The 26,892-nt window shown below is 37.4% G+C and overlaps 1 protein-coding gene across 19 annotated transcripts in view; it reads left to right on the top strand.

Moving 5' to 3' along the window:
• The window catches only part of SENP7 (SUMO specific peptidase 7), a 221,804-nt gene that overhangs the window by 103,543 nt on the left and 91,369 nt on the right, over positions 1-26,892 (top strand). For 10 of the 19 annotated variants that reach the window (XM_078352240.1, XM_078352239.1, XM_035274267.3 and 7 more), the window contains 2 exons: positions 1,334-1,531; positions 24,935-25,129. The exons of 2 other annotated variants lie outside the window; for them this stretch is intronic. In XM_078352240.1, the coding sequence (XP_078208366.1) occupies positions 1,334-1,531; positions 24,935-25,129 (393 nt within the window). The remainder of the gene's footprint in view (positions 1-1,333; positions 1,532-24,934; positions 25,130-26,892) is intronic. 7 more of the 19 variants (XM_078352245.1, XM_035274272.3, XM_054246112.2 and 4 more) reach the window with 2 other exon arrangements.

The following is a 26,892-nucleotide window of genomic DNA, read 5'->3' as shown; positions in this document are numbered from 1 at the left end:
GGTCATAGTCTCAGAAAAACCTTCCATGACTTGACTCAGAAGAAATTCTTTCTTTCTTTATTTCTCAGAAGAAATTCTTTGTTTCTTCTTCATGGCACGTATCAGAATTCCAATTAAATAATGAATTGGTTTATTTTCTCTGTAATGCACACTCTGTGGAGGCAAAAACTCAACTATTTTGTTTGTGGCTGAAACTCCAGATTATACTAGCATAGTTGTTTTGCTGGAAGATGTTCGGTAAGTGCTTGAATTATTGATCCATAGAGATGTCACTGATTTCTTTATTTTTTAAAATAATTTTTAAACTAATAGCTTAAACTTTTTTTTTCAGTACAATATGTTTGGAGTTTTCGGTGTGTTCTGTGGAAGTACCCTGGGGACTTGTGCCCTCTTCCCGCTAGATGATCTGGGAATATACACTCAAGTGGCTGCTGCAAACAAGTGATTTTTTTGAGAGTTCCCATTTTATTTTGAAAATATGTGGACATCTTGCTATTCTTAGTATTCTTGTGTTTGTTAAGCAAACAAAAAGTGCCTAAAACTGTTTCATAGGTAGAAAAGCAGACACTCTTTTGATTAAACATTTCTCAGATCTTTCAGCCATTCCTCACTTGACATTGTTTTACGTATACATGGTGGCCTGATCACATGCTGCAGAAGCTATGTACCGTAGATTTTGGAATTCCAGAACTGAACATAGTTATTCAAGTATTCAGCATAAAGATGTACTGAATGAGAAGGTGGGGAAAGCATGATGAGTAAAACTGTCGCTGGAACTGCTTACATTTATCAGTGTTTTTTTTTTTTTTTAAATTGGTATAGGTAGAGTAAGGTAATTGTTATAAATGGACCTATTTTAGAAATAAGGTAAAATTATATCTTAAGACTCTGTAGGCTTAAGAATGTAAATGATGCAAGTATTGCACCCTTAGTTTTAATAATGTTTTCTGAATCAACAAATGCTAAAACAAAACACATTTTTAGCATGAAAAGCGGTTTTGTCTGTGATGAGATCTGCAGGTGAACACTGTCCTTCCACTAACATTGTTGCTAAACACGAATGGGTTGCCAGGAATCTAGCAGCTGTACATGTGTCATGACAGTTATAGTATGCTTGACAGAATTCTGAAGAAAATCCCAACTTAAGTGAAATAGACTTTACTTTTTAGGGTATATTTGAGAATAGCTAGGCATTTTTTCTTATGGTATTTACTACTCTAGTTACTTAAAGAACTGAAATTTGGAATTTCCGGAGATATTGTTAGTTTGTGATGAATTCGTGTATTCTACAATATGTAGTACCATATATACTAATTATTTATGTATATAACAGGCAACTCAAAGTTGTGTTGACGAATGTCCTATGGACGGATTTAGGACGAAAATTCAGAAAGACCCTACCTAGAAACGATGCTAATTTATGTGATGCCAACAAGGTGCAATCAGACTCATTGCCTTCGACATCTGTTGACAGCCTAGAGACATGTCAAATATTAGAACCTCTTCACCAAAGCCTTAATTTATCTGAAAGGTATGTTGTTCAGTATTGATTTTGTTCAACTTACCACATTTGAAATAATATGAATCCCATACTCTTAATAAGATTAATGTACATCAATAATACTCTTAATGATAAATGATCTCAAAGAAGATTTGCATATATAGGCATACCACACTCTAAAGCAAATCTTAAAGCTGCCAATCTTAATTTATAAGGTTAGCTGACGGTTCTGCACTTCATTAAGCAGATTGACATACAATTATATTTAAAAACAAGTATCATTAGTACATTTATCTTATTTTAGTATAATTTGATTCATGTACACATCTTTTTAGGGATTATTTTATTAAAATGAAGATACATATATACACGTGTGTATATGTATTATATGCATAGAACTGTGTGTGTATATATATGCACTAATATTTTCTTCATCTTTAACATCCTTTAAAAATGTTAACTAATCTAGATTCTAACCATTTTTGACTTTTGTGAACTTGTATTTTAAATGAATTTTTCAAAAAGGAGATGATGTTAACATATTGCCTCTAGGTTTTTAATAGTAAATATTGAGTTTAATTTTGTAAAGTAAGAAGATTAGTTTTGTTTTGTGTTTTTTGAAAGAATTATATGTGGAGTTTGGGGCTGAAAACTAGGAATTAGCTCTAGGAATCTATAACATAATATCTTTTACATATTACCATTTACAGTTTCAGTTGTTAAATGAATGTTTTAGGGGAAGGCACTTTATTTTCAATTAGAATAACCTACAATTAGCTAGACAGTACTTTGGTTATATGGTCTGTAATCTGAATGACAGTATACAAGTTCTTTAAACCAAGACCCAGATAAAAACCGTTAACTTTCAACACAGTTATTTTTATTTATTTATTTATTTATTTTATAGTACTTTAGATTCTGGGGTACATGTGCAGATCATGCAAGATTGTTGCATAGGTACGTTCATGGCAAGGTGGTTTGCTGCCTCCATCCCCCCATCACATATACCTGACATTTCTCCCCACGTTAACCCTCCCCACCCTCTCACCCACTATCCCTCCCATAGCCCCACCAATGGACCCCAGTATGTGATGCTTCTCTCTCTGTGTCCATGCGTTCTCATTCTTCAACACCCGTCTATGAGTAAGAACATGCAGTGTTTGATTTTCTGTTCTTGTGTCAGTTTGCTGAGAATTATGGTTTCCAGTTTCATCCATTTCCTACAAAGGACATGAACTCATCATTTTTTATGGCTGCATAGTATTCCATGGTATCTATGTGCCACATTTTCTTTGTCCAGTCTATCATTGATAGGCATTTGGGTTGGTTCCAGGTCTTTGCTATTGTAAACAGTGCCGAGATGAACATGCATGTTCATGTGTCTTTATAATACAGCAATTTATAGTCCTTTGGGTATATACCCAGTAATGGGATTGCTGGGTCAAATGGAATTTCTATTTCTAGTTCCTTGAGGAATTGCCACACTGTCTTCCACAATGGTTGACCTAATTTACACTCCCACCCACAGTGTAAAAGTGTTTCTATTTCTCCACATCCTCTCCAGCATCTGTTGTCTCCAGATTTTTTAATGATTGACGTTCTAACTGGCATGAGATGGTATTTCAGTGTGGTTTTGATTTGCTTTTCTCTAATGACCAGTGATGATGAGCATTTTTTCATGTTTGTTGGCTTCATATATGTCTTCTGTTGAAAAGTGTCTGTTCATATCCTTTGCCCACTTTTAGATGTGGGTGTATTTGTTTTTTTCTTGTGAATCTGTTTTAGTTCTTTGTAGATTCTGGATATTAGCCCTTTGTCAGATGGGTAGATCGCAAAAATTTTTTCCCATTCTGTTGGTTGCTGGTTCGCTCTAATGATTGTTTCTTTTGCTATACAGAAGCTCTGAAGTTTAATTAGATCCCATTTGTCTATTTTGGCTTTTTCTGCCATTGCTTTTGGTGTTTTAGTCATGAAGGCCTTGCCTATGCCTATGTCCAGGATGGTTTTGCCTAGGTTTTCTTCTAGGGGTTTTATGGTATTTGGTCTTATATCTAAGTCCTTAATCCATCTGGAGTTAATTTTAGTAGAAGATGTCAGGAAGGGGTCCAGTTTCTGCTTTCTGCACATTGCTAGCCAATTTTTCCAATACCATTTATTAAATGGGATCCTTTCCCCATTGCTTGTTTTTGTCAGGTTTGTCAAAGATCAGATGGTTGTAGATGTGTGGTGTTGCTCTGGAGGACTCTGTTCTGTTCCTTTGGTCTATGTCTCTGTTTTGGCACCAGTACCATGATGTTTTGATTACTGTTGCCTTCCAGGATAGCTTGAAGTCCGACAGCGTGATGCCACCAGCTCTGTTCTTTTTGCTTAGGTTTCTTGTGGCTATGCAGGCTTTTTTTTGGTTCCATATGAAGTTTAAAGTGTTTTTTTCCAGTTCTGTGAAGGAGGTCATTGGTAGTTTGATGGGGATAGCATTAAATCTATAAATTACTTTGGGCAGTATGGCCATTTTCACAATATTAATTCTTCCTGACCATGAGCATGGAATGTTTTTCGATCTGTTTGTGTCCTCTCTTTTTCCTTGAGTAGTGGTTTGTAGTTCTCCTTTAAGAGATCCTTTACCTCCTTTTTTTAGTTGTGTTCCTAGGTATTTTATTATCTTTGTAGCAATTGTGAATGGCACTTCATTCTTGATTTGGCTCTCTGTTTGTCTGTTATTGGTGTATAGGAATGCTTGTGATTTCTTCTACACATTGATTTTGTATCCTGAGAATTTGATGAAGTTGCTTATCAGCTTAAGGAGAGTTTGGGCTGAAACAATGGGGTCTTCTAAAAATACAATCATGCCATCTGCAAATAGAGACAATTTGACCTCCTCTTTTCCTAATTGAATACCATTTATTTCTTTTTCTTGCCTGATTGCTGTGGCTAGAACTTCCAATTCTATATTGAATAGGAGTGGTGAGAGAGGACATCCTTGTCTAGTGCCAGATTTCAAAGGGAATGTAATCGGTTTTTGCCCATTCAGTATGATATTGGCAGTGGGTTTGTCGTAAATAGCTTTCGTTATTTTGTGATATGTTCCATCAATACTGAGTTTATTGAGAGTTTTTAGCATAAAGGGCTGTTGAATTTTGTCAAAGGCCTTCTCTGCATCTTGAGATAATCATGTGGTTTTTGTCTTTGGTTCTGTTTATGTGGTGGATTACATTTATAGACTTGAGTATGTTGAACCAGCCTTGCATCCCTGGAATGAAGCCTATTTGATTGTGATGGATAAGCTTTTTGATGTGCTGTTGCAATCGGTTTGCCAGTATTTTATTGAAGATTTTTGCATCTATGTTCATCATGGATATTGGCCTGAAGTTTTCTTTTTTTGTTGAGTCTCTGACAGGTTTTGGCACCAGGATGATGTTGGTCTCATAAAGTTAGTTGGGGAACATTCCCTCTTTTTGGATTATTTGGAATAGTTTCAGAAGGAATGGTACCACCTCCTTTTTGTACGTCTGGTAGAATTTGGCTATGAACCCATCTGGACCTGGGCTTTTTTTGGGTGGTAGGCTCTTAATTGCTGCCTCAACTTCAGACCTTGTTATTGGTCTATTCAGGGTTTCAACTTCTTCCTGGTTTAGGTTTGGGAGGGTGCAAGTGTCCAGGTATTTATCAGTTTCTTCCAGATTTACTGGTTTATATACATAGAGTTGTTTGTAGTAATCTCTGATTGTAGTTAGTATTTCTGTGGGATCAGTGGTGATATCCCCTTTAACATTTTTTATTACATCTATTTGGTTCTTCTCTTTTTTCTTATTAATCTGGCTGGTGTTCTGTCTATTTTGTTGATCTTTTTGAAGAACCAGCTCCTGAATTTATTGATTTTTTTGAAGGGTTTTCTGTGTCTCTAGCTCCTTCATTTCTACTCTTATCTTAGTTATTTCTTGTCTTCTGCTAGCTTTTGAGTTTTTTTTGGTCTTGCTCCTCTAGCTCTTTGAATTTTGATGATAAGTTGTCAATTTTAGATCTTTCCTTGCTTCTCATGTGGGCATTTATTGCTATATATTTTCCTCTAGACACTGCTTTAAATGTGTCCCAGAGATTCTGGTATGTTGTGTCCTCATTCTCATTGGTTTTGAAGAACATCTTTATATCTGCCTTCATTTCATTGTTTATTCAGTCGACATTTAGGAGCCAGTTGTTCAGTTTCCATGAAGCTGTGTGGTTCTGAGTTAGTTTCTGAATTCTGAGTTCTAACTTGATTGCAATGTGATCTGAGAGAATGTTTGTTATGATTTTTGTTCTTTTGCATTTGCTGAGGAGTGATTTACTTCTGATTATGTGGTCAATTTTAGAGTAGGTGTGATATGGTGGGGAGAAGAATGTATATTCCCTGGCTTTGGGGTGGAGAGTTCTGTAAATGTCTATTAGGTTTGGTTGGTCCGGGTCTGAGTTCAAGTCCTGGATATCCTTGTTAATTTTCTGTCTCGTTGATCTGTCTAATATTGACAGTGGAGTGTTAAAAGTCTCCCACTATTGTGCTGGAGTCTAAGTCTCTTTGTAGGTCATTAAGAACTTGCTTTATGTATCTGGGTGCTCCTCTATTGGGCGCTCCTCTATTGGGCGCATATATATTTAGGATCGTGAGCTCTTCTTGTTGCATTGATCCTTTTACCATTAGGTAATGTCCTTCTTTGTCTCTTTTGATTTTTGTTGGTTTAAAGTCTGTTTCATCAGAGACTAGGATTGCAACTCCTGCTTTTTTTTTTTGCTTTCCATTTGCTTGGTAAATCTTCTACCATCCCTTTGTTTTGAGCCTTTGTGTATCCTTGCATGTGAGATGGGTTTTCTGGATACAGCACACTGATGGGTCTTGACTTTGTACACAATTTGCCAGTGTTTGTCTTTTGATTGGGGCATTTAGGCCATTTACATTTAGGGTTAATATTGTTATGTGTGAATTTGATCCTGCCATTTGTTACTGGTTGGTTGTTTTGCCCATTCATCAATGCAGTTTCCTCTTTGTGTCATTGGTCTTTACCATTTGGTATGTTTTTGGAGTAGCTGGTACTGGTTGTTCCTTTCTGTGTTTAGTGCTTCTTGCAGGAGCTCTTGTAAGGCAGGTGTGGTGGCAACGAAATCTCTCAGTAATTGCCTGTCCGTAAAGGATTTTATTTCTCCTTCACTTATGAAACTTAGTTTGACTGGATATGAGATTCTGGGTAGAAAGTTCTTTTCTTTAAGGATGTTAAATATTGGCCCCCACTCTCTTCTGGATTATAGGATTTCTGCCGAGAGATCCGCTGTGAATCTGATGGGCTTTCCTTTGTGGGTGACCTGGCCATTCTCTCTGGCTGCCCTTACTATTTTTCCCTTCATTTCAACTCTGGTGAATCTGACGATTATGTGCCTTGGGGTTGCTCTTCTTAAGGAGTATCTCTGTGGTGTTCCTTGTGTTTTCTGTATTTGAATGTTGGCCTGCTTTGCTAGGTTGGGAAAGTTCTCCTGGATAATACCCTGAAGAGTGTTTTCAAGCCTGGATTCGTTCTCTCCGTCATATTCAGGTACACCTATCAAATGTAGATTAGGTCTCTTCACATAGTCCCATATTTCTTGGAGGCTTTGTTCGTGTTTTTTCACTCATTTTTTCTCTTTTCTTGCCTTCTCTTTTTATTTCATTGAGGTGGTCTTCAACCTCTGATATTCTTTCTTCTGCTTGATTGATTCAGCTGTTGAAACTTGTGTGTGCTTCATGAAGTTCTCGTGCTGGGTTTTTCAGCTCCATGAAGTTGTTTATGTTCTTCTCTAGGCTGGTTATTCTAATTAGCATTTTGTCTAATCTTTTTTTAAGGTTCTTAGTTTCTTTGCATTGGGTTTGAACATGTTCTTTTAGCTCAGAGAAATTTGTTATTACCCATCTTTTGAAGCCTGCTTCTGTCAGCTCGTCGAAATCATTTTCTGACCTGTTTTGTTGTCTTGCTGGTGAGTTGTTGTGATCTCTCTGGGGAGGCGAGGCATTCTGGACTTTGATGTTTTCGTCCTTTTTGCGCTGGTTTCTTCCCATCTTCATGACTTTATCTGTCTTTTATCTTTGAAGTTGGTGATTTCTCGTGGGGACTCTGAGTGGCTTTTTTTTTTTTTTTAAACGCAGGTGTCAGTGTGCTGCTTGAAACAGTCTGTCTTTTGTCTGCCTGTGAAGGCGCTGCTGGGCTGCCTTGGTCTCAGCCAGGCTGCTGTTTATTCTTCGCCTGGTTTCCACTTACGCCCGTGGCATTAGTCGCCCTTCCCATGGTGGGCTTCTTTCCCTCTGCCTCGCCCGCTGCTTCTGTATGGAGCTCCATCTGATATGTTAACTGCGAAACTCTCCCGGTAGGGGGATTCTGGTTGCTTGATCTTGTGGGGGTGGGCTTGTCTGGCCATATCCCCCTCCCCGCTTTTAACTCTCCCTTTTGTGGGATGGGCAGTTCCTTCTTCCAAGCTTTCTCGGTGTTAGATCAAGTGTCTGCCGCGGTCTGTGCTGACAAGGCACTGGTCTGGCTGCGGCTGCTGGACTGGGCTGATACCCAGGTCTGCAGCTGGGGGTGGTTCTCAGTCAGGTGGCGTTTTCCTGGGCTATGTGCTGCCAAAGTCTCTGAGTATAGCGCTGTATCTGATTTGGAGTACCGAGGAGGTGTTGCTCCCCCATCCTTTGTGCCAGATACACTTTCCAGGTGGAGCAGTGCCCTGCCTTGCCTCAGCTTGCCCCCTTTGGGCTGCTTTTGCCGCCTTTTTTGGGTTAATCCTGCTGTTCAACCAGTCCCTTTGGAACTAACACCGTACCTCGCTCAGAGATGCGGATATCGCTCTGGTTCTCTGCCTCACTCGGTGGGAGCTGCATTCCGGAGAAGCTCCCTTTCGGCCATTTTGGTCTCTCCCCACAACACAGGTATTTTAAAAATAAAAGTAGAACTCTTGTCAATACATCTGAACATAATATTATACAGTAATTTTTAAAGAGAATACTTCTTTAAAAAAGGCAAAATCGTGAAAAGCTGAGTTTCATGAAGAAATGTCCTCCTAGCTCATACTTGATATAAATTTAACTTTCTAAAACATTATCTTAGAGTCAGACAGATTAGCATCAGTAATTTATCAAGCAGCTTGCTCTCATTCTGTATTCTGGCAGATTTCCTCCCCAGGAAGTCTGCCACAGGTTAACTAATCTCTCACTGTGCTGACAGATGTAAATAAAGGAGCTGCTTAAAGGAATGACCCTTCTAATGTCTTTGACTGTTTAGGAAGGACAAATGTCAACGAACTCATCTATCTCCTCATCCCGTGTCTATGCTTTTTTCCAGTCAGAACAGTGTGGTAGTCCACTCTCTCAGAATAACAGTTTTTACCACTAGAAATTTTTAGCACATAGACTATGTGTTCATGGAATTTAAATATAATGTGAAGAGTCCCCATAGGATTCTAATTTGTTTTTTGCTGTGTTTTAAAATTTTTGTTGTTTTCTCTTCAGTTAGTCCAGATCTCTTTCCTCAGCTCCAGGCGTCCTAAACTCAGCTTGTTGTAAAGTGAGAACCTCATCTTTTCTCAAACTGGTGCCTGTGTTTGTGTTCCCTCCCTATCTGAGTGATTGACACTGCCATACAAATTAGAACTTGGGAATTGTCTTTGACTCCTCTTTTTTCCTTATCCTTCTATCTAATCATTTAACATATATAGTTATTTTTAACCCCTAAATATGTCTTTTAAAGGATCTCTTCTCCATCTTTAGTGCCAGTACCTCAGTTCAAGCCCTAATAACTTTGTGCCTTTATTACTATAGTAGTAATTTGATTAGGTTTTCTTCATGTAGACTTTTTCTTCTTGTCTTATTCTTTATACTGCTGTCAAAATATTTATTCTAAAAGGCAGATGTTACTTGTTACTTACTAGTTTAACATCTTTCTTTGGCTCCACATAACCTTCCAGATAAAGTTCAAACTCCTAGTTTGGGACAAGACATCTATGATTTCACCTTTGCTTATCTCTAGCTTTTTGTCCATTCCTGCATATTCACAGGGTACTTTTATTTGCATTCTAGGATCTCAAGTAGTGAACTAAGTATCTTGCCTTTTATGTGAGGACAGTTTGGCCTGTTGATTTCAGGATAAAATTGAGAAGAACGATAGAAAACACAGTTCAAATCAATCTTGTAAGTAATGGAGAAAAGGGTTTTAGAAACATCAGAAGAGTTTATAAATATCAAACTAGCAGTATGTGGGATGCACATTTTAAAAAAATATGTAAACTGCATTTTAGTGTTGGCCTTATCTCCATGTATGATTCATATCTATTTTTCCTGGGAGAAAATTCCAGACATCTATAGGTCATAGTCAATAGGAGAGAAATAACCTAGTGGGACACATATACAAGGCTTTCGGGAAAATAAACTATTTTTCTTCTGCCTTCGTCAGTTTACATCAGAGATTGTTGGAGAAATGTGGAGTTAGTGTATCCATATTCCATTAAGAAGAGTTAGCTGCTGGTACTTGGAGTTTCTGTAAATACATTTATTTATCTTTGTCTTAAATTTATATGTGTTTGAAGTTTTAAAAAAAATATGTATTCCAGGTATGTGACAGTAAAACTATTTGGATATTGCAGTATTCCTATCATTTTAAGATTTTTTTTAAGCCAGTAAAATTCTAATTGAGTGATAATTATTCACTTAAAATTAATAAAAGAGCAAATTCAGAAACGAATCTGTGAATCTCTTTAATAAAGTTACTGAAAGATTAAATTTTTTTCTATATACCTTTAAGATGCTGATTTAGAAGGTATATTTTAAATGATAACATCTGGGAAAAGCATAGAGTTATGAGAATCCTCTTAAAATGTCACATAGCACAATTTTAGAAAGGCATTTATTGCAGCAAAATGAAAACTAAATTAGTATTGTAACTTTTGGCTTATTATAGATTTATTAGTAGATATAATTATGATATATTTCAGCAAGGACTTCATTTCTCTAAAAATTTGCTCTATATATGAAGTGGTATGTTAATAGCTCTTGCCAGGTTTTCAGTTTTCCCTCCATTAAGTTATTTGAATACAACAGTTAACTTGCTATTTAAACAAGGAAGGAACGCATAGTTTGCGATTGAGAAAATTTTTATTTTTATTTTTATTTAATTTAATTAATTAATTTATTTATTTGAGATGGAGTTTTGCTCTCATTACCCAGGCTGGAGTGCAATGGTGCTATCTCGGCTCACCACAACCTCCACCTCCTGGGTTCAGGCAATTCTCCTGCCTCAGCCTCCTGAGTAGCTGGGATTACAGGCATGCACCACCATGCCCAGCTAATTTTTTTGTGTTTTTAGTAGAGACGGGGTTTCACCATGTTGACCAGGATGGTCTCAATCTCTTGACCTCGTGATCCACCTGCCTCGGCCTCCCAAAGTGCTGGGATTACAGGCGTGAGCCACTGCGCCCAGCCGATTGAGAAAATTAAGGGTCAGAGAGAATAACTATGCAGAGGCACAGTCAGAAAATGGTACTACTTCCTAGGCCAGTATATTTTCTGCTACCTCTCACTGCATTTCAAAATTTGTTTCTGCTTTGCTTTAGTATATTTGTGATATTTTGAAGTGGGATTTCATAATATTAGTAAATAAAATTAAATAAATTCTACCTTACGTACTTGATACTGTTTATGTACTTAGGAAAAAATTGGGTAAATGTGTGAAATGACAATTTTTAGTCTTTACTTCCAGATTGAGATAGTAAGAAAGATGAAGTATACACCTGTATATACTTCAGTTCCTTGCAAAAATTCAGAAGATTTGAAATGCTGGCTAGACCTGAAATATCCTTGACTGTGCTAATTTATAAATCTGTACTGCAAAAGACAGCTTAGGTATTATTAATTTAGTTATCACTTTATGGATTTGTATTCTTTTTTTTAAAATGTAATGTTGTTTATTTAACTTGAAAAACATTTCAGCATTCTAAACATACAAAAAAAATAATAGAACGTTGCAAATTGTGTTTACAAATTCTTGAACTTTCATCAATGCAAATTCACTTTGCTGACAATGAAGAGTTCTATGGTTTGTTTAAAAACAAAGTTTAAAAACTACCGCACTTAAAAAAAACAAAAAAATCTCATGCCAGCTGACCCCTTGTCCACAGCTAAGATGGTAGCAGAATGCTATGTCACTATATACAGAAACAAGACAACCTGAAGCTAAATGGACCCACTGCAGAGTCAACAGGTCCAGCCTTACACTGGACGCCCAGAGCTACAGCCCCTCTAAACGGCATCTTCCCCACAGCCTCAACTCCAAGCAAGGAGCATCAAGAGTTTGTCTTGGTTGCTTTGTTCTTTTTGCAAACTATAGATGTACTATAGATAAATGCAGTTGATAACTCAGGATTTCTAGCCAATAGCTATATAGTTAACACCACCTTAAAAATTTAAAAAAATGCCAGAAATGTCTTTAAATGCCTTGTCACACCAACAGCAAAGTGCGCAGAATGAGGAGAACATGAGAGTGATTTTTAATTTTAAAAATGTTTGGAAATATGTAGAACTTCGATACAGTTTCAGGGTGCTCCAGACCCTCATGGCCACTTCATGTAAGCCACTGACAATCTCTAGAGCACTTTGAGAGACTATGGTCTGATCGTGATCAAATTTTGTAATTAAACTTAATGAGGGAAACAGATACTTCTCAAATGAGATGTGTCAATTACCAAGATCCCCAACTCTAAGTATTCACAAGGAGACAGATAAACAGTTTTTTTATTCCTCTTCCTCCTCCTCCTTCCTACTCCATCTTCCTCTTCCACCTTTTTCCGGGCAACTTTAGCAGGACCCTTTGCACCATCGAACTTTCCTTTCAGCTTATAGTCAGTCAGCGACATCCTTGTCATACTTGTCCTTCAGCTTAGCCGCCTTAGTGATGGAAGGCTGCTTTTTACTGTCATTTAGGTTATTCCACATCTCACCCAGCTTTTTTGTCTCATCCCCAGTAGAGATGCCAGGGTTTGTGGATTTGATCTTGGGGGTGGAATTCTGAACAGAACAGGAAGAATCCAGATGATGGCCTTTTGGGGGCATTAGGATCCTTCTTCTTGCCTCCTTTAGCTGGTCCATAATCCTTCATTTCCCGATCATAGCGCACTTTATCAGCCATTGCCATTTCATCAAATTTAGATTTCTGTTTACTGGACATTGTCTTCCACCTCTCAGGGCATTTCTTGGAAAATTCTGCAAAATTGACAGGGACCTCTGGGTATTTCTTCTTAGGTTCTTTTCTGCATGTCTGCACAAAGAAGGCATAAGCAGACATCTTGCCCTTTGGTTTCTTGGGTCACCTTTAGCCACTCTGACTATTGTTTGCTAGTTTGGGCAGCACAGGGTACGATGCGCGCCTCAGTGCTCCCCAGCCTCGAGCTAGCTGCCTATACGACAGCCGGCTCTGGATTAGTATTCTTTAAGGCTATCACGCAAAGTTCCTTGTTTCCTCAAGGTACCCAAACTGGATAAATTTTTAATAGTTGGTGAAAGGTGTTTGGGCTGTGGCTGTTTGTTATGAAGAGCTATGTATACTGTAGTCATTGCTAACTGTTTAATTAGATATTATAATTGTATATTGAAAATTGCTAATATCTAGTAAGATATTTTTATGAATATTGCAGAGCATAATAAATTATAAGTATTATTTGACAGGGTAGTTTATCGCTTTGAACAAGAAGTCAGTAATATGAAAATTATTACAGAAATGTGAAAATTAAGTGATATTCCATTTATTGTTTATTTACTGTGTGCCAGAAATTACGCCTACTGCTTTCCATCTATTATCTCATTTAATCTTAACAACTTTGTAAGGCAAATACTGTTCTTCCCATTTTAGAGATGAGAAGATCAATGTGTAGAGGTAGAAATTATGGTAATTAACTTGCCCAAAGATTTATAGTTATAAGGTGGTAATAAGAATCTAAACCTATGTTGGTCTAACTTTGAAGTCCTTGCTGTTAATTCCTGTGCCATACTGCTTTTCTTTGCATTTTCACCCTTCTGAACTTTTTTGTCATCAGTAACGTAGGAATTGGACTTTGTTAGAGATACCATATCTAATTCATTATTTTATTTTATTTTTGAGACGGAGTCTCACTTTGCCATCCAGGCTGGAATACAGTGGCACAATCTCTGCTCACTACAACTGCCACCTTCCAGGTTCAAGTGATTCTTGTGCCTCAGCCTCTTAAGTAGCTGGGATCACAGGCACGTGCTACCATACCCAGCTAATTTTTGTATTTTTAGTAGAGATGGGTTTCACCATGTTGGCCAGGCTGGTCTCGAACTCCTGACTTCAGGTGATCCACCACCTCAGTGTCTTAAATTGCTGGGATTACAGGCGTGAGCAGCCTATGCCACAGTTTGTTTATGCACTCGTTGATGAATGGTCACTTGGGTTGCTTCCACATTTTTGCCATTGCAAATTGTGATGCTATAAACTTGTGTGCAAGTAGGTTTTTCATATAATGACTTCCTTTCCTCTGGGTAGATACCCAGGAGTGGGATTGCTGGATCAAATGGTAGTTCTACTTTTAGTTCTTTAAGGAATCTCCACACTGATTTCCATAGTGGTTGTCCTAGCTTATGTTACCACCAGCAGTGTAGAAGTGTTCCCTTTTCATCACATCCATGCCAACATCTATTTTTTTTCTTTTTCTTTTTTTTTTTTGAGCCAGAGTCTCTCTCTGCGTCAGACTGGAGTTTTTTTTTTGAGCCAGAGTCTCTCTGTGCGTCAGACTGGAGTGCAGTGGTGCGATCCCAGCTCACTGCCACCTCCGCCTCCTGGGTTTCAGCGATTCCCTTGCCTCAGCCTCCTGTGTAGCTGGGACTACAGGCATGCACTACCACTTCTGCTAATGGTTTTTTTTTTGTTTTTTGTTTTTGGTATTTTAGTAGAGAGGAGGTTTTACCACGTTGGTCAGGATGGTTTCAATCTCCTGACCTCATGATCCATCTGCCCTCAACCTCCCAAAAGTGCTGGAATTACAGACGTGAGCTGCCAGGCCTATGTTTTGATTTTTTGATTATGGCCATACTAGCAGGAGTAAGGTTGTACTGCATTGTGGTTTTGATTTGCATTTCCCTGATCATTTGTGATGTTGAGCACTTTTTCAAATGTTTGCTGGCCATTTGTGTATCTTCTTTGAGAATTGTCTATTCATGTCCTTAGCTCACTTTTTGATGAGATTGTTTTTTTCGTGTCGATTTGTTTTTATTCATTGTAGATTCTGGATATTTGTCCTTTGTCAGATGTATACATTGTGAAGATTTTTTTTTCCCACTCTGGGTTGTCTGTTTACTCTGTTGACTTTTCCCTTTGCCATGCAAAAGATTTTTAGTTTAATTAAGTCCCAGCAATTTATTTTTGTTACATTTGCTTTTGGGTTCTTGGTCATAAAATCCTTGCCTAAGCCAATGTCTAGAAGGGTTTTTCCATTGTTATCTGATAGAATTTTTGTAGTTTCATATTTTAGATTTAAGTCCTTAATCCATCTTGAGTTGATTTTTGTATAAGGTGAGAGATGAGGATCCAGTTACATTCTCCTATGTGTGGCTAACCAATTATCCCAGGACCATTTGTTGAAAAGGGTGTCCTTTCCGCCCTTTTATGTTTTTTTTTTGTGCTTTGTCAAAGAACAGTTGGCTATAAATATTTGGGTTTATTTTTGGGTTCTCTATTCTTTTCCATTGGTCTAGGTGCCTATTTTTATATCAGTACCATGCTGTTTTGGTGACTATGGCCTTATAGTGTGAGATCAGGTAATGTGATGCCTCCAGATTTGTTCCCTTTGCTTAGTATTGCTTTGGCTATGCAGGCTCTTTTTTGGATTCATATGAATTTCATAATTGTTTTTTCTAATTTTGTGAAGAATGATGGTAGTATTTTGATGAGAATGGCATTGAATTTTTAGATTGCTTTTGGCAATATGGTCATTTTCACAATATTGATTCTACCCATCCATGAATATGTGATATGTTTCTAGTTGTTTGTGTTGTTTATGATTTTTTCAGCTGTGTTTTGTAGTTTTCTTTGTAGAGGTCCTTTGGCTCCTTGGTTAGATATATTCCTAAGTATTTTTTTTTTTTTGGCAGCTATTGTAAAAGGGGTTGAGTTTTTTATTTGATTCTCCGCTTGGTTTCTGTTGGTGTATAGAAGAGCTACTGATTTATGTACATTAATCTTGTATCTGGAAGCTTTGCTGAATTCTTTTATCAGTTCTAGGAACTTTCTCGAGGAGTCCTTAAGGTTTTCAAGGTAAACAATCATATAATCAGCAAATAGGGACAGTCTGACTTCCTTTTTATCAATTTGAATGACCTTTATTTCTTTCTCTTGTGTGATTGCTCTGGCTAGGACTTCTAGTACTATGTTGAAGAGGAGTGGTGAGAGTGGACATTCTAGTCTTGTTCCAGTTCTCAGGGGGGATGCTTTCAACTTTTTCCCATTCAGTATTATGTTGGCTGTGGGTTTGTCATAGATGGCTTTTATTATTTTGAGATATGTCCCTTGTATGTAAATTTTGCTGTGAGTTTTAATCATAGAGTGATGCTGGATTTCGTTGAATGCTGCATTTATTGAGGGATTTTTGTTTTTAATTCTGTTTATGTGGTATATCACATTTATTGACTTGCATATGTTAAACCATCCCTGCATTCCTGATATGAAACCCACTTGATCATGGTGGATTATCTTTTTGAAGTGTTGGATTTGGATAGCTATTATTTTGTTAAGAATTTTTGCATCTGTCTTCATCAGGGGTATTGGTCAGTAGTTTTCTTTTTTAATGTCCTTTCCTGGTTTTGGTATTAGGGTGATACTGGCCGTAGAATGATTTAGGGAAGGTTCCCTCTTTGTCTATCTTGTGGAATAGTGTCATTAGGATTGGTACCAATTCTTTGAATGTCTGGTAGAATTCTGCTGTGAATCTCTCTGGTCCTGGGATTTTTGTTGTTGTTAGAATGCTTAAATTACCATTTCAGTCTTACTGCTTTTTATTTGTCTGTTAAGGGTACCTAATTCTTCCAGATTTAAGCTAGGAGGATTGTATTTTTTCCAACAATTTATTCTTCTCTTCTAGGTTTTCTAGTTTATGAGTGTCAAGGTGTTCATAGTAGTCTCGAATGATCTTTTGTATTTCTGTGTTGTCAGTTGTACTATCTCTCATTTTGTTTCTTATTGAGCTTATTTGGATTTTCTCACTTCTTTACTTGTGTAATCTTGCTAATGGTCTATCAATTTCATTTGTCTTTTCAAAGAACCAGGTTTTTGTTTCATTTATGTTTTGTATTCTTTTTTTGATTTTGGTTTTAATTTTATTTAGTTCTGCTCTGATCTTTGTTATTTCTTTTCTTCTGCTGGGTTTGGGTTTGCCTTATTTCTCTAGTTCCTTGAGGTATGACCTTAGATTGATTGTGCTTATTCAGACTTTTTTTTTGGAGACAGTTTCACTGTGTTGCCAGGTGCCAGGCTGGAGTGCAGTGGCATAATCTCGGCTTACTGCAACCCCGGCCTCCTGGGTTCAAGAAATTCTCCTGCCTCAGCCTCCCGAGTACCTGGGACTACAGGTGCATGCCACCACACCTAGCTAATTTTTGTATTTTTAGTAGAGACAGTGTTGCACCATGTTGGCGAGGATGGTCTCGATCTCTTGACCTCATGATCTGCCCGCCTCGGCCTCCCAAAGTGCTGGGATTACAGGCTTGAGCCACCACGCCCGGCCTATTCAGACTTTTTGATGTAGGCATTTAGGGCTATAAACTTTCCTCTTAGCATCCATCACTTTTGTTGTGTCCCAGAGGTTTTGAGAGGTTGTGTCACTGTATTGAGTTGGAACAGTTTATAAATTTTCATCTTGATTTTGATTTTGACCCAGTGATCATCAGGAGCAGGTTATTTAATTTCCATGTTTTTACATGGATTTCAAGGTTCCTTTTGGAGTTGATTTCCAGTTTTATTCCACTGTGGTTTGAGAGAATGCTTGGTATAATTTTGGTTTCCTCAAATTTGTTGAGGCTTGTTTTGTGGCTTATCATATGGTCTGTCTTGGAGAAAGTTCCATATGCTGTTGAATATAATGTATATTCTGTGGTTGTTGAATGGAATGTTCTGTATGTACCTGTTAAGTTCATTTGTTCCAGGGTATAGTTTAAATCCACTGTTTCTTTGTTGACTTTCTGTCTTAATGTCCTGTCGAGTGCTCTCAGTGGAATAGTGAAGTCCCCCACTCTTATTGTGTTGCTGTCTATCTTATTTCCTAGGTCTCTTGGTAGTTGTTTTATAAATTTGGGAGCTCCAGTGTTAGTTGCATATATATTTATATTTTCCTGTTGGACTAGCCCTTTTATCCTTATATAATATGCCTCTTTTTCTTTTCTAACTGCTCTTTCAAGTTTGTTTTGTCTGATATAAGAATAGCTACTCCTGCTTGCCTTTGGTGTCCATTTACCTGAAATGTCTTTTTTCACCACTTTACCTTAACCATTCTGTAATTAACCATTCTGTAATTCTTTATCTTTTACGTGGATCATTTAGGCCATTTATATTCAATGTCAGTATTGAGATGTGAGGTACTATTCCATTGTGCTATTTGTTGCCTGTGTACCTTGTTTTTGTTTTTTAAATTCCATTTTTATTTTACACGTTCTGTGTGATTTATGTTTTAAAGAGGTTCTGTTTTGATGTGTTTCCAGGATTTGTTTCAAGATTTAGAGTTCTTTTTAGCATTCTTGTAGTGCTTGATAGTGGCAAAGTCTCTTAGCATTTGTTTGTCTGTCAAAGACTGTATCTTTCCTTTGTATCTGAAGCTTAGTTTTGCTAGATACAAGATTCTTGGCTGATAGTTGTTTTGTTTGAGGAGGGTGAAGATAAGGCTGCAATCCCTTCTAGCTTGTAGGATTTCTCCTAATAAATCTGCTGTTAATCTGATAGATTTTTTTTGTTGATCACCTGATGCTTTTGTTTCACAACTCTTAAGATTTTTTTCCTTCATCTTAACTTTAGATAACCTGATGACAGTGTGCCTAGGTGATGATCTTTTTGTGATGAATTTTCCAGGTGTTCTTTGTGCTTTTGTATTTGAATGTTTAGGTCTCTAGCAAGGCCAGGGAAGCTTTTCTCAGTTATTCCCCAAAATACATTTTCCAAACTTTTAGATTTCTCTTCTTCCTCAGGAACACCTATTATTCTTAGATTTGGTCATTTAACATAATCCAACTTCTTGGAGACTTTGTTCATATTTTCTATTTATTTTCTCTTGGTCTTTGTTGGATTGGGTTAATCTGAAGACCTTGTTTTCAAGCTCTGAATTTATTTCTTTCACTTGTTCAATTCTATTGCTGAGACTTTCCAAAGCATTTTGCATTCCTATAAGTGTGTCTGTTGTTTCCTGAAGTTTTTTATTTATGCTATTTATTTCCTTGAGTATTTTTCCCTTCACCTCTTGTATCATTTTTTGGACTTCCTTACAATGGGCTTTACCTTTCTTTGATGTCCCCTAATTAGCTTAATAACTAACCTCCCGAAATCTTTTTCAGGTAAATCAGGGATTTCTTCTTGGTTTGGGTCCATTGCTGGTGAGCTAGTGTGAGTTTTTGGAGGTGTTAAAGAATCTTATCTTGTTATATTACCAGAGTTGGTTTTCTGGTTCCATCTCATTTGAGTAGTCTCTGTTAGAGGGAAGGTCTAGGGCTGAAAACTGTTGTTCAGATTCTTTTGTCCCATGGGATGTTCCCTTGATGTAGTAATCTTCCCCTTTTCCTGTGGATGTGGCTTCCTGTGAGTGGAACTGTAGATTGTTAATTTAAGTTCCTTGTAAACTCTGGAAATTAGGTATTTGTTAGATGGATAGATTGCAGTACTTTCTCTCATTCTGTAGGGTGTCTGTTCACTCTAATGTTAGTTTCTTTTGCTATGCAGAAGTTCTTTAATTAGATCACATTTGTAAATTTTTGCTTTTGTTGCCATTTCTTTTGGCATTTTTGTCATAAAATCTTTGCCTGTACCTGCCTATGTCCTGAATGGTATTGCCTAGATTTTCTTCCAGGTTTTTTATAGTTTTAGATTTTACATTTAAGTCTTTAATCTATCTTGAGTTAATTTTTATATGTGGTATAACAGTGGGGTGCAGTTTGTTTTTTTGCATATGGCTAGCCTGTTTTCCCAGCATCATTTATTAAATATGGAGTCCTTTGCCTATTGCTTGTTTCTATTAGGTTTGTTGAAGAGTTGTAGGTGTGCAGTCTTATTTCTGGGTTCTTTATTTTTTTCCATTAGTCTTTGTGTTTATTTTTGAACCAATACCATAGTGCTTTGGTTACTATAGCCCTGTAGTATAGTTTGAAGTGAGGCAAAGTGATTCTTCCAGTTTTTTTCTTTTTTCTTAGGATTACCTTGGTGATACAGGGTTCTTTTTGGTTTCATATGAATTTTAAAGTAGTTTTTTCTAATTCTGTGAAGAATGTCGTTGGCAGTATGTTAGAAATAGCATTGAATATGTAAATTGCTTTGGGAAGTATGGCCATTTTAATATTCATACTTTCTATCCATGAGCCTGGGATGTTATTTCATTTGTTTGTGTCTTCTTTGATTTTTTAAAGCGATGTTTTATAGTTTTCCTTATAGAGCTCTTTCAACTGCCTGGTTAGCTATATTCGTTCACAGGTATATTATTCTTTTTGTGGCTGCTGTGAATGAGATTACCTTTGTGATTTGGCTTTCTGCTTGGTTGCTGTTGGTATATAGGAATGCTAGTGATTTTTGTTTACTGATTTTGTATCTCGAAACTTTTCTCAAGTTGTTTATCAGCTGAAGGAGTTTTTGTGCTGTGACTACTGGGTTTTCTAGATATAGAATCATGTCGTTGCAGCACTTTTTATTCTGATTATGGCATAAATGGATTTTTTAAAAGTTTTCTGAAGTATCTATAGGCATTCAGTATTATTGAGGATATAGTATAATGGAATAGAACAGATAACCCAAAAAGATAATAATAACAGGTTCTTCCACTAGGAAAGTTACTTATGGGCCACTTATTTAACTTTTCTGTACTTTGGATTTTTCATGTTTACAATAAAGAGAGGACTAATTTATTTTAACGTTTTCCAAGGATCTAAAATTTTATGCTGTCTGGAACATAGTAAAAAGAACATAGTGTCTTTATGTAGCAAAAATAGAGTTTTAAAATTTTTAGTTAGGGAATGTGTATTTTTTTAGTCATAATGCCATTGCACACTTAATAGACTACAGTATGGTGTAAACATATTCACTGGAAAGCCAAAAAAACATGTGACTTGTTTTACTGTGATACTCACTTTACGGCGGAGGTCTGGAACTAAGCCGGCCCAGTCTCCAAGTATATTGCCTATACTTTTGTTTAAGTGAAAATGTGAACTTCACTGTACTTTGTTACCTTTATTGTTTTATGCAGAGGCATCTAGAATGATGAATCCTTTCCAGAAGATTTTCAGTTTACTTTGCCCAGACCCATCAGAGGAAATCACTGTTTGTGGTAGCTATATGAAATGTATTTCTTAAATCGTTAAGACTTGAAACTTGAAATTACCTTGATCCATGGGCTGTAGAATGGATGTTTTGTTAGCAGGCATGAAAACAACGTTAATTCTCTTATACTTCTTCATCAGAGCTCTTGGGTGACTAGGTGCATTGTCAATGAGCTGTAATATTTTGAAAGCAATTCTTTTTTTTCTTAGTAGCAGTTCTCAAAGGTGGGGTTAAGTGATTCAGTGATACATGCTGTAAACAGATGTGCTGCCATTTAGTCATCCAGGCTTTGTTGTTCCATTTTTAGAGCATAGGCAGAGTAAATTTAGCATAATTTTTTATTTTTTTGAGACAGAGTCCTGCTCTGTTGCCCAGGCTGCAGTGCAGTGGCATGATCTTATTGCAGCCTCCACCTCCTGGGTTCAAGTGATTCTCCTGCCTCAGATTCTGAAGTAGCTGGGAATACAGGCATGCATCACCATGCCTGGCTATTTTTTTTTTTTTTTTTAGTAGAGATAGGGGTTTCACTGTGTTGGCCAGGCTGGTCCTGAACTCCTGACCTCAAGTAATCCGCCAGCTTCTGCCTCCCAAAGTGCTGGGATTACAGGTGTGAGCCACCATGCCTGGCCTGATTAAGCATAATTCTTAAGGGCCTTTGGATTTTTTTGCATGGTAAGTGAGCACTGGCTTCACAGATAAGTCACCAGCTTCATTAGCCCTTAACAAGAGTCAGCCATCTTTTGAACTTATGCACTGACTTTTCCTTTGTAGGTATGAAATTCGTAGATGCCATCTTTTTCCAATATAAGACTCTTTCAGCTACACTGAAAACCTGTTGTTTAGTGTAGCCGCCTTCATCAGTTATCTTAGCTAGATCTTCTGGATAACTTGCTGCAGCTTCTTCATCAGTACTTGGCTGCTTCACCTTGCACTTTCATGTTACACAAATAACGGAGATAGCCTTCTTTTTTTGAGGTAGGGTCTCATTCTGTGGCCCAGCATGACTCATTGCAGCTTTGACCTCACAGCTGGAGCCATCATGGCTCACTGCAGCCTTGACCTTCCAGGCTAAAGCAATCCTTTCACTTCTGTCTCCCGAGTAGCTGAGGCTACAGGTGCATGCCACAGCATTTTTTATATAGAGAGAGTCTCAATATGTTGCCCAGGCTGAGAAAACTTCTTTTCTTGAAGTTTACAAACCTACTTTTCTTCTGCAGCTTCCTACCCTGTCTCATTCTTCATAGAACTGAAGAGAGTATCTTGCTATAGTTAGGCTTTGGCTTAAGGGAATGTTGTGGCTGGTTTCATCCTGTATCCAGACTACTATAACTTTCTCCATATCATCAGTAAGACTGTTTTGCTTTCTTATTATTTGTGTGTTCATAGGAGTAGCACATTTTTTTCTTTTGAGATGGAATGTCATTCTGTTACCCCAGCTGGTGTGCAGTGACAGGATCTTGGCTCACTGCAACCTTAGCCTCTTGGATTCAAGTGATTCTTCTGCCTCAGCCTCCTGAGTAGCTGGGACTACAGATAATTGCTACCATGCCTGGCTAATTTTTGTATTTTTAGTAGAGATGGGGTTTCACCATGTTGGCCAGGCTGGTCTTGAACTCCTGACCTTAAGTGATCCCTACTTCAGCTTCCCAAAGTTCTGGAATTACAAGTGTGAGCCACCATTTGGCCAGGAGTAGCACTTTTAAATTTGTTCAAGAATATTCTTTTGCTTTCACAACTTGACTTTGCAGCAAGCAGTCTTGCTTTCAACCTTTCTCAGCTTTCAACATGCTTTTCATACTAAGCTTAGTAATTTCTAGCTCTTTTTTTTTTTTTTAGAGAGACAAGGACTTGCTCCGTTTCCCAGGGAAATAGAGTTGGTGCAATCGTAGCTCTCTGCAGCCTTGAACTCCTGGGGTCAAGTGGTCCTCCCACTTTAGCTTCCCAGGAAGCTAGGACTATAGACATGTCCTGCCATGGCTGGATGGCTGGTTAATTATTTTATTTTTCGTAGAGACGGAGTCTTGCTATGTTGCCCAGGCTGGCCTCAATCTCCTGGCCTCCAGTGATCATCTCACCTTGACTTCCCAAAGTGCTGGAATTACACGTATGAGCCACCAAACCCAGATATTTCTAGCTTTTGATTTAAGTGAGAGACTTGTGACTCTTCCTTTCACTTGAATACTTAGAGGCCGTGGTAGTATGATTTATTAGCATAATTTTAATATTCCTGTGTCTCAGGGGATAGGGAGGCCTGAGGAGAGGAAGAGAGATAGGGGAATGGTTGGTAGGTGAAACAGTCAGAACACACACGACTTTTGTTAATTAAGTTCAATGTCTTATGTGTGCATGGTTTGTGGTGCTTCAAAGCAAATATGGTTGTGCCATCAAAGATCACTGACTACAGATTGTCATAATAGATAAAATAATAATGAAAAGATTGAAATGTTTTGAGAATTACCAAAATGTGACACAGAGACACAAAGTGAGCAGGTGCTGTTGGAAAATCATGTTGATAGACATGTTCTACTCACGGTTGCCACAGACCTTCCATTTGTAAAAGACGCAGTATCTGTGAAGTGCAGTAAAGTGCAACACAATAAAATGAGGTATGCTTGTACTCTGGCCCTTTCTGTGTATTGTTTCTTACACACAGTATAAGTAAAGTACTCCTTGTGGTATATTGATAGCAGTCAAAAGGGGCATCTAATAAAGAGGACACTTTAAAATTACATAACAAGAACTTTAAAAAATCACAATAATTTGTCTTGGGCCTGTGAATTCTGGGCTGAATATTAATATTTGAGGGCATTATTGGCAAAGTAATGTTCATAATAATGGCTGGCCAGAAACTTAAAAATTGCACTAATTTTATACCAAATGTACTTCTTTATATCAAATGTACATCTTCTGTTAAGAAGATGTCAGGCTTATATAGTACATTTAATATAAAACTCACCAATTTAAGGTCTGGAGCCTTGAAAATACACTCCAGGCTAGATGCAGTGGCTCACACCTATAATCTCAGAATTTTGGGAGGCTAAGGTTGGGAGGATTGCTTGAGCCCAGGAGTTTAAGACTAGCCTGGGCAACATCATGAGACATAGTCACTACAGAAAATAAAAAAAAAATTAGCTGAGCATGCTGGCTTGTGCCTATAGTCCCAGCTACTTAAGAGGCTAAGGTAGGAGGATTACTTGAGCCCGGGAGGTTGAGGCTGCAGTGAGCCGTGATTGTGTCACTGGACTCCAGTCTAGGTGACAGAGTGAGACCCTGCCTCAAAAAAGAAAAACCAACAAAACAAAAACTTTAATTTTCTAAACATTTAATATATTGACTATTTTCCTGATGCTATTATGTATTAGCATATATGTTATTACCATTAAATGTCCTGTTTCAGTTATGGAATCTCATTACCAGAGATGCAGTCTGCATGATGTCTTGTTGGATTTATCATTTGTCATTTCCCAATAGCAAGTATGTAAATTAATTACCAAGAACCTTTCTGCTAAATGAGAAGAACAAAGATTTCTTGAATTGATTTGTAGTAATCTGTGTTTTTAATAATTACTGGAAAAGAAAAGAAAGAATTTTTTGAGAAGAATTTGTTAAAAGTTTAAGCCCCTTAGTGGCATCCATTAGTGTAATTAAAGACATTGTAGTGACAGGCTAATCTGTGCTGTAAGTGATAAGAAACAGATACTTCTAAAAACAAAAAGATTGTGTTTTCCTATAATTTTAAATACTTATGGATTGATTTCTAGGGTGGTATAGTTTGAAAAGCGTTCTCGTGTTAAGATGATAATGACTGAAAATTCGACTTCCTGGAATACATTTTTTAAATCTGAAAACTTCAGTACAGTACAGTGTTTGTTATTCTGTGTGACAGGATACCCCGAGTTATATTGACGAATGTCCTGGGAACGGACTTAGGAAGAAAATACATAAGGACCCCACCTGTAACTGAGGGAAGTTTGAGTGATACAGACAACTTGCAGTCAGAGCAACTTTCTTCATCATCTGCTGGCAGCCTAGAATCTTATCAAAATCTAAATCCTCACAAGAGCTGTTATTTCTCTGAAAGGTATGTTTAGTGATAACTTTATTCAATTATATTTATTTTTATGTATCCTTCCTGTTCCTTTTCACAGATACATTATTGCTAAATGTGAGGTAAATGTGCTCTGAGAGCTGGTAGTATTTTTCTCCCTTGCTGGCTGGAATAGCTGTTGGAACCAACAGTCCATGGGCAATAATCTGTTTTAAAAGCACTGGTTGCCATACTTGTATTTTGGAAAAATGGATACAGACACTTAATGAAAATGTGGTAACCTATTTCAGTGTCCCAGTTTGTCTGGTATAATTGAAATCCATTCCTCTGACATTAATCTGTTCCTCTCTCTTTTTGTGTTCTATTTGTCCCTCTGTCCATCCACCCATTCAGTCTTGTCTGTTATTTTTATATTCAGACTCTAGAATTGTAACTGGTACTTTTACTCAGTAAATATTTTTTGAATGAATGCTGAACACATTCCTTAAAAAAAGTTTTTTTCCATTAACAAATAGAAAAGCTGAATTCCATGAACAAGTGTAGCTTGTTGTGCCAATAAGAGAACTGCAGATCTGCAGTTGCCTTTGTTTTAAGCTCTAGGAGAGAATGGTGTGTAGACTGGAAATAAGAAAAAAAATCTGTGGCACAAATCTAGGGATGGTCAGTTAGTAGATTCTATTAGATTTATAAACTTCTGTTTTCCACGAGCTTCTCAAATTTCTCTTTTTATTCTCTCTGTTCAGCCTGAGGATAGTTTTTATGTAAATGAAGAATTGATTATCTTAATTCCGTGCCCACCACCCCCCAACTGTCCAAAGCTAAATTCTGGTTTGTACTTCTATTGTAAGCCTATTTACAATAGTATTTTTAGTTGCCTTTTTAAAGATCGACAACAATTTCATTATTTTAAATAATGAGTTTATTAACTCTTATTTTAAATAAGAGTTCTATTTTCTCTGAACTCTTGATTTTTTTCTTCTTTTGGAAAATATTTTATATTTTCACTTAGGTTCTACTTAGTGAATTAGTAACTACCATTTTAACTTTATACTTTATTTGATCTCTTTCTAAGTGTGTCCCCCAAAATGAGAATTACAGTGGCATTATCCAGTTACTAAATTTAATGTATAGTTGGGGAAATTAGTAATGTATCTATCAAGTGGCTTATGCCTATAATCATACCCCTTTGGAAGACCAAGGCAGTAGGATCATTTGAGGCCAGGAGTTCAAGACTAGCCTAGACAGCATAGTGAGATCTTATTTCTGTTAAAAATGAAAAAAATGAGCCAGGTGTGATGGCGCATGCTTGTAGACTCAGCTACTTGGGAGGCTGAGGTGGGAGGATTGCTTGAGGGCAGGAGTTCAAGATTACAGTGTGCTACGATTGCCGCTGCACTCTATCCTAGGTGACAGGTAAAGACCCTGTCTCAAAAAGAATAACAGATGGGCATGGTGGCTCACGCTTGTAATCCCAGCACTTTGGGAGACCTAGGTGTGAGGATCACCTGAGGTCAGGAGTCCAGCCTGGCCAACATGGTGAAACCCCCTCCCCCCTCTTTACTAAAAATACAAAAATTAACAGAGCGTACTGGTGGGCGCCTGTAATCGCAGCTACTCGGGAGGCTGAGGCAGGAGAATTGCTTGAACCTGGGAGGCAGAGGTTGCGGTGAGCCACCTCTCAAAAAACAAAACAAAAACAAAAGCCCCAAAACAACAACAACAACAAAAGTATCTGTTCACATTGTAATATAGCTGTTTGTTTCCTCCTCCTTTGCTCTACCATGAGCTCCTTGAGG

The sequence above is a fragment of the Callithrix jacchus genome, chromosome 15, assembly GCF_049354715.1.
Source record: "Callithrix jacchus isolate 240 chromosome 15, calJac240_pri, whole genome shotgun sequence".
NCBI classification, from domain to species: Eukaryota; Metazoa; Chordata; class Mammalia; order Primates; family Cebidae; genus Callithrix; species Callithrix jacchus.
This window is presented reverse-complemented; position numbering and strand designations above follow the sequence as displayed.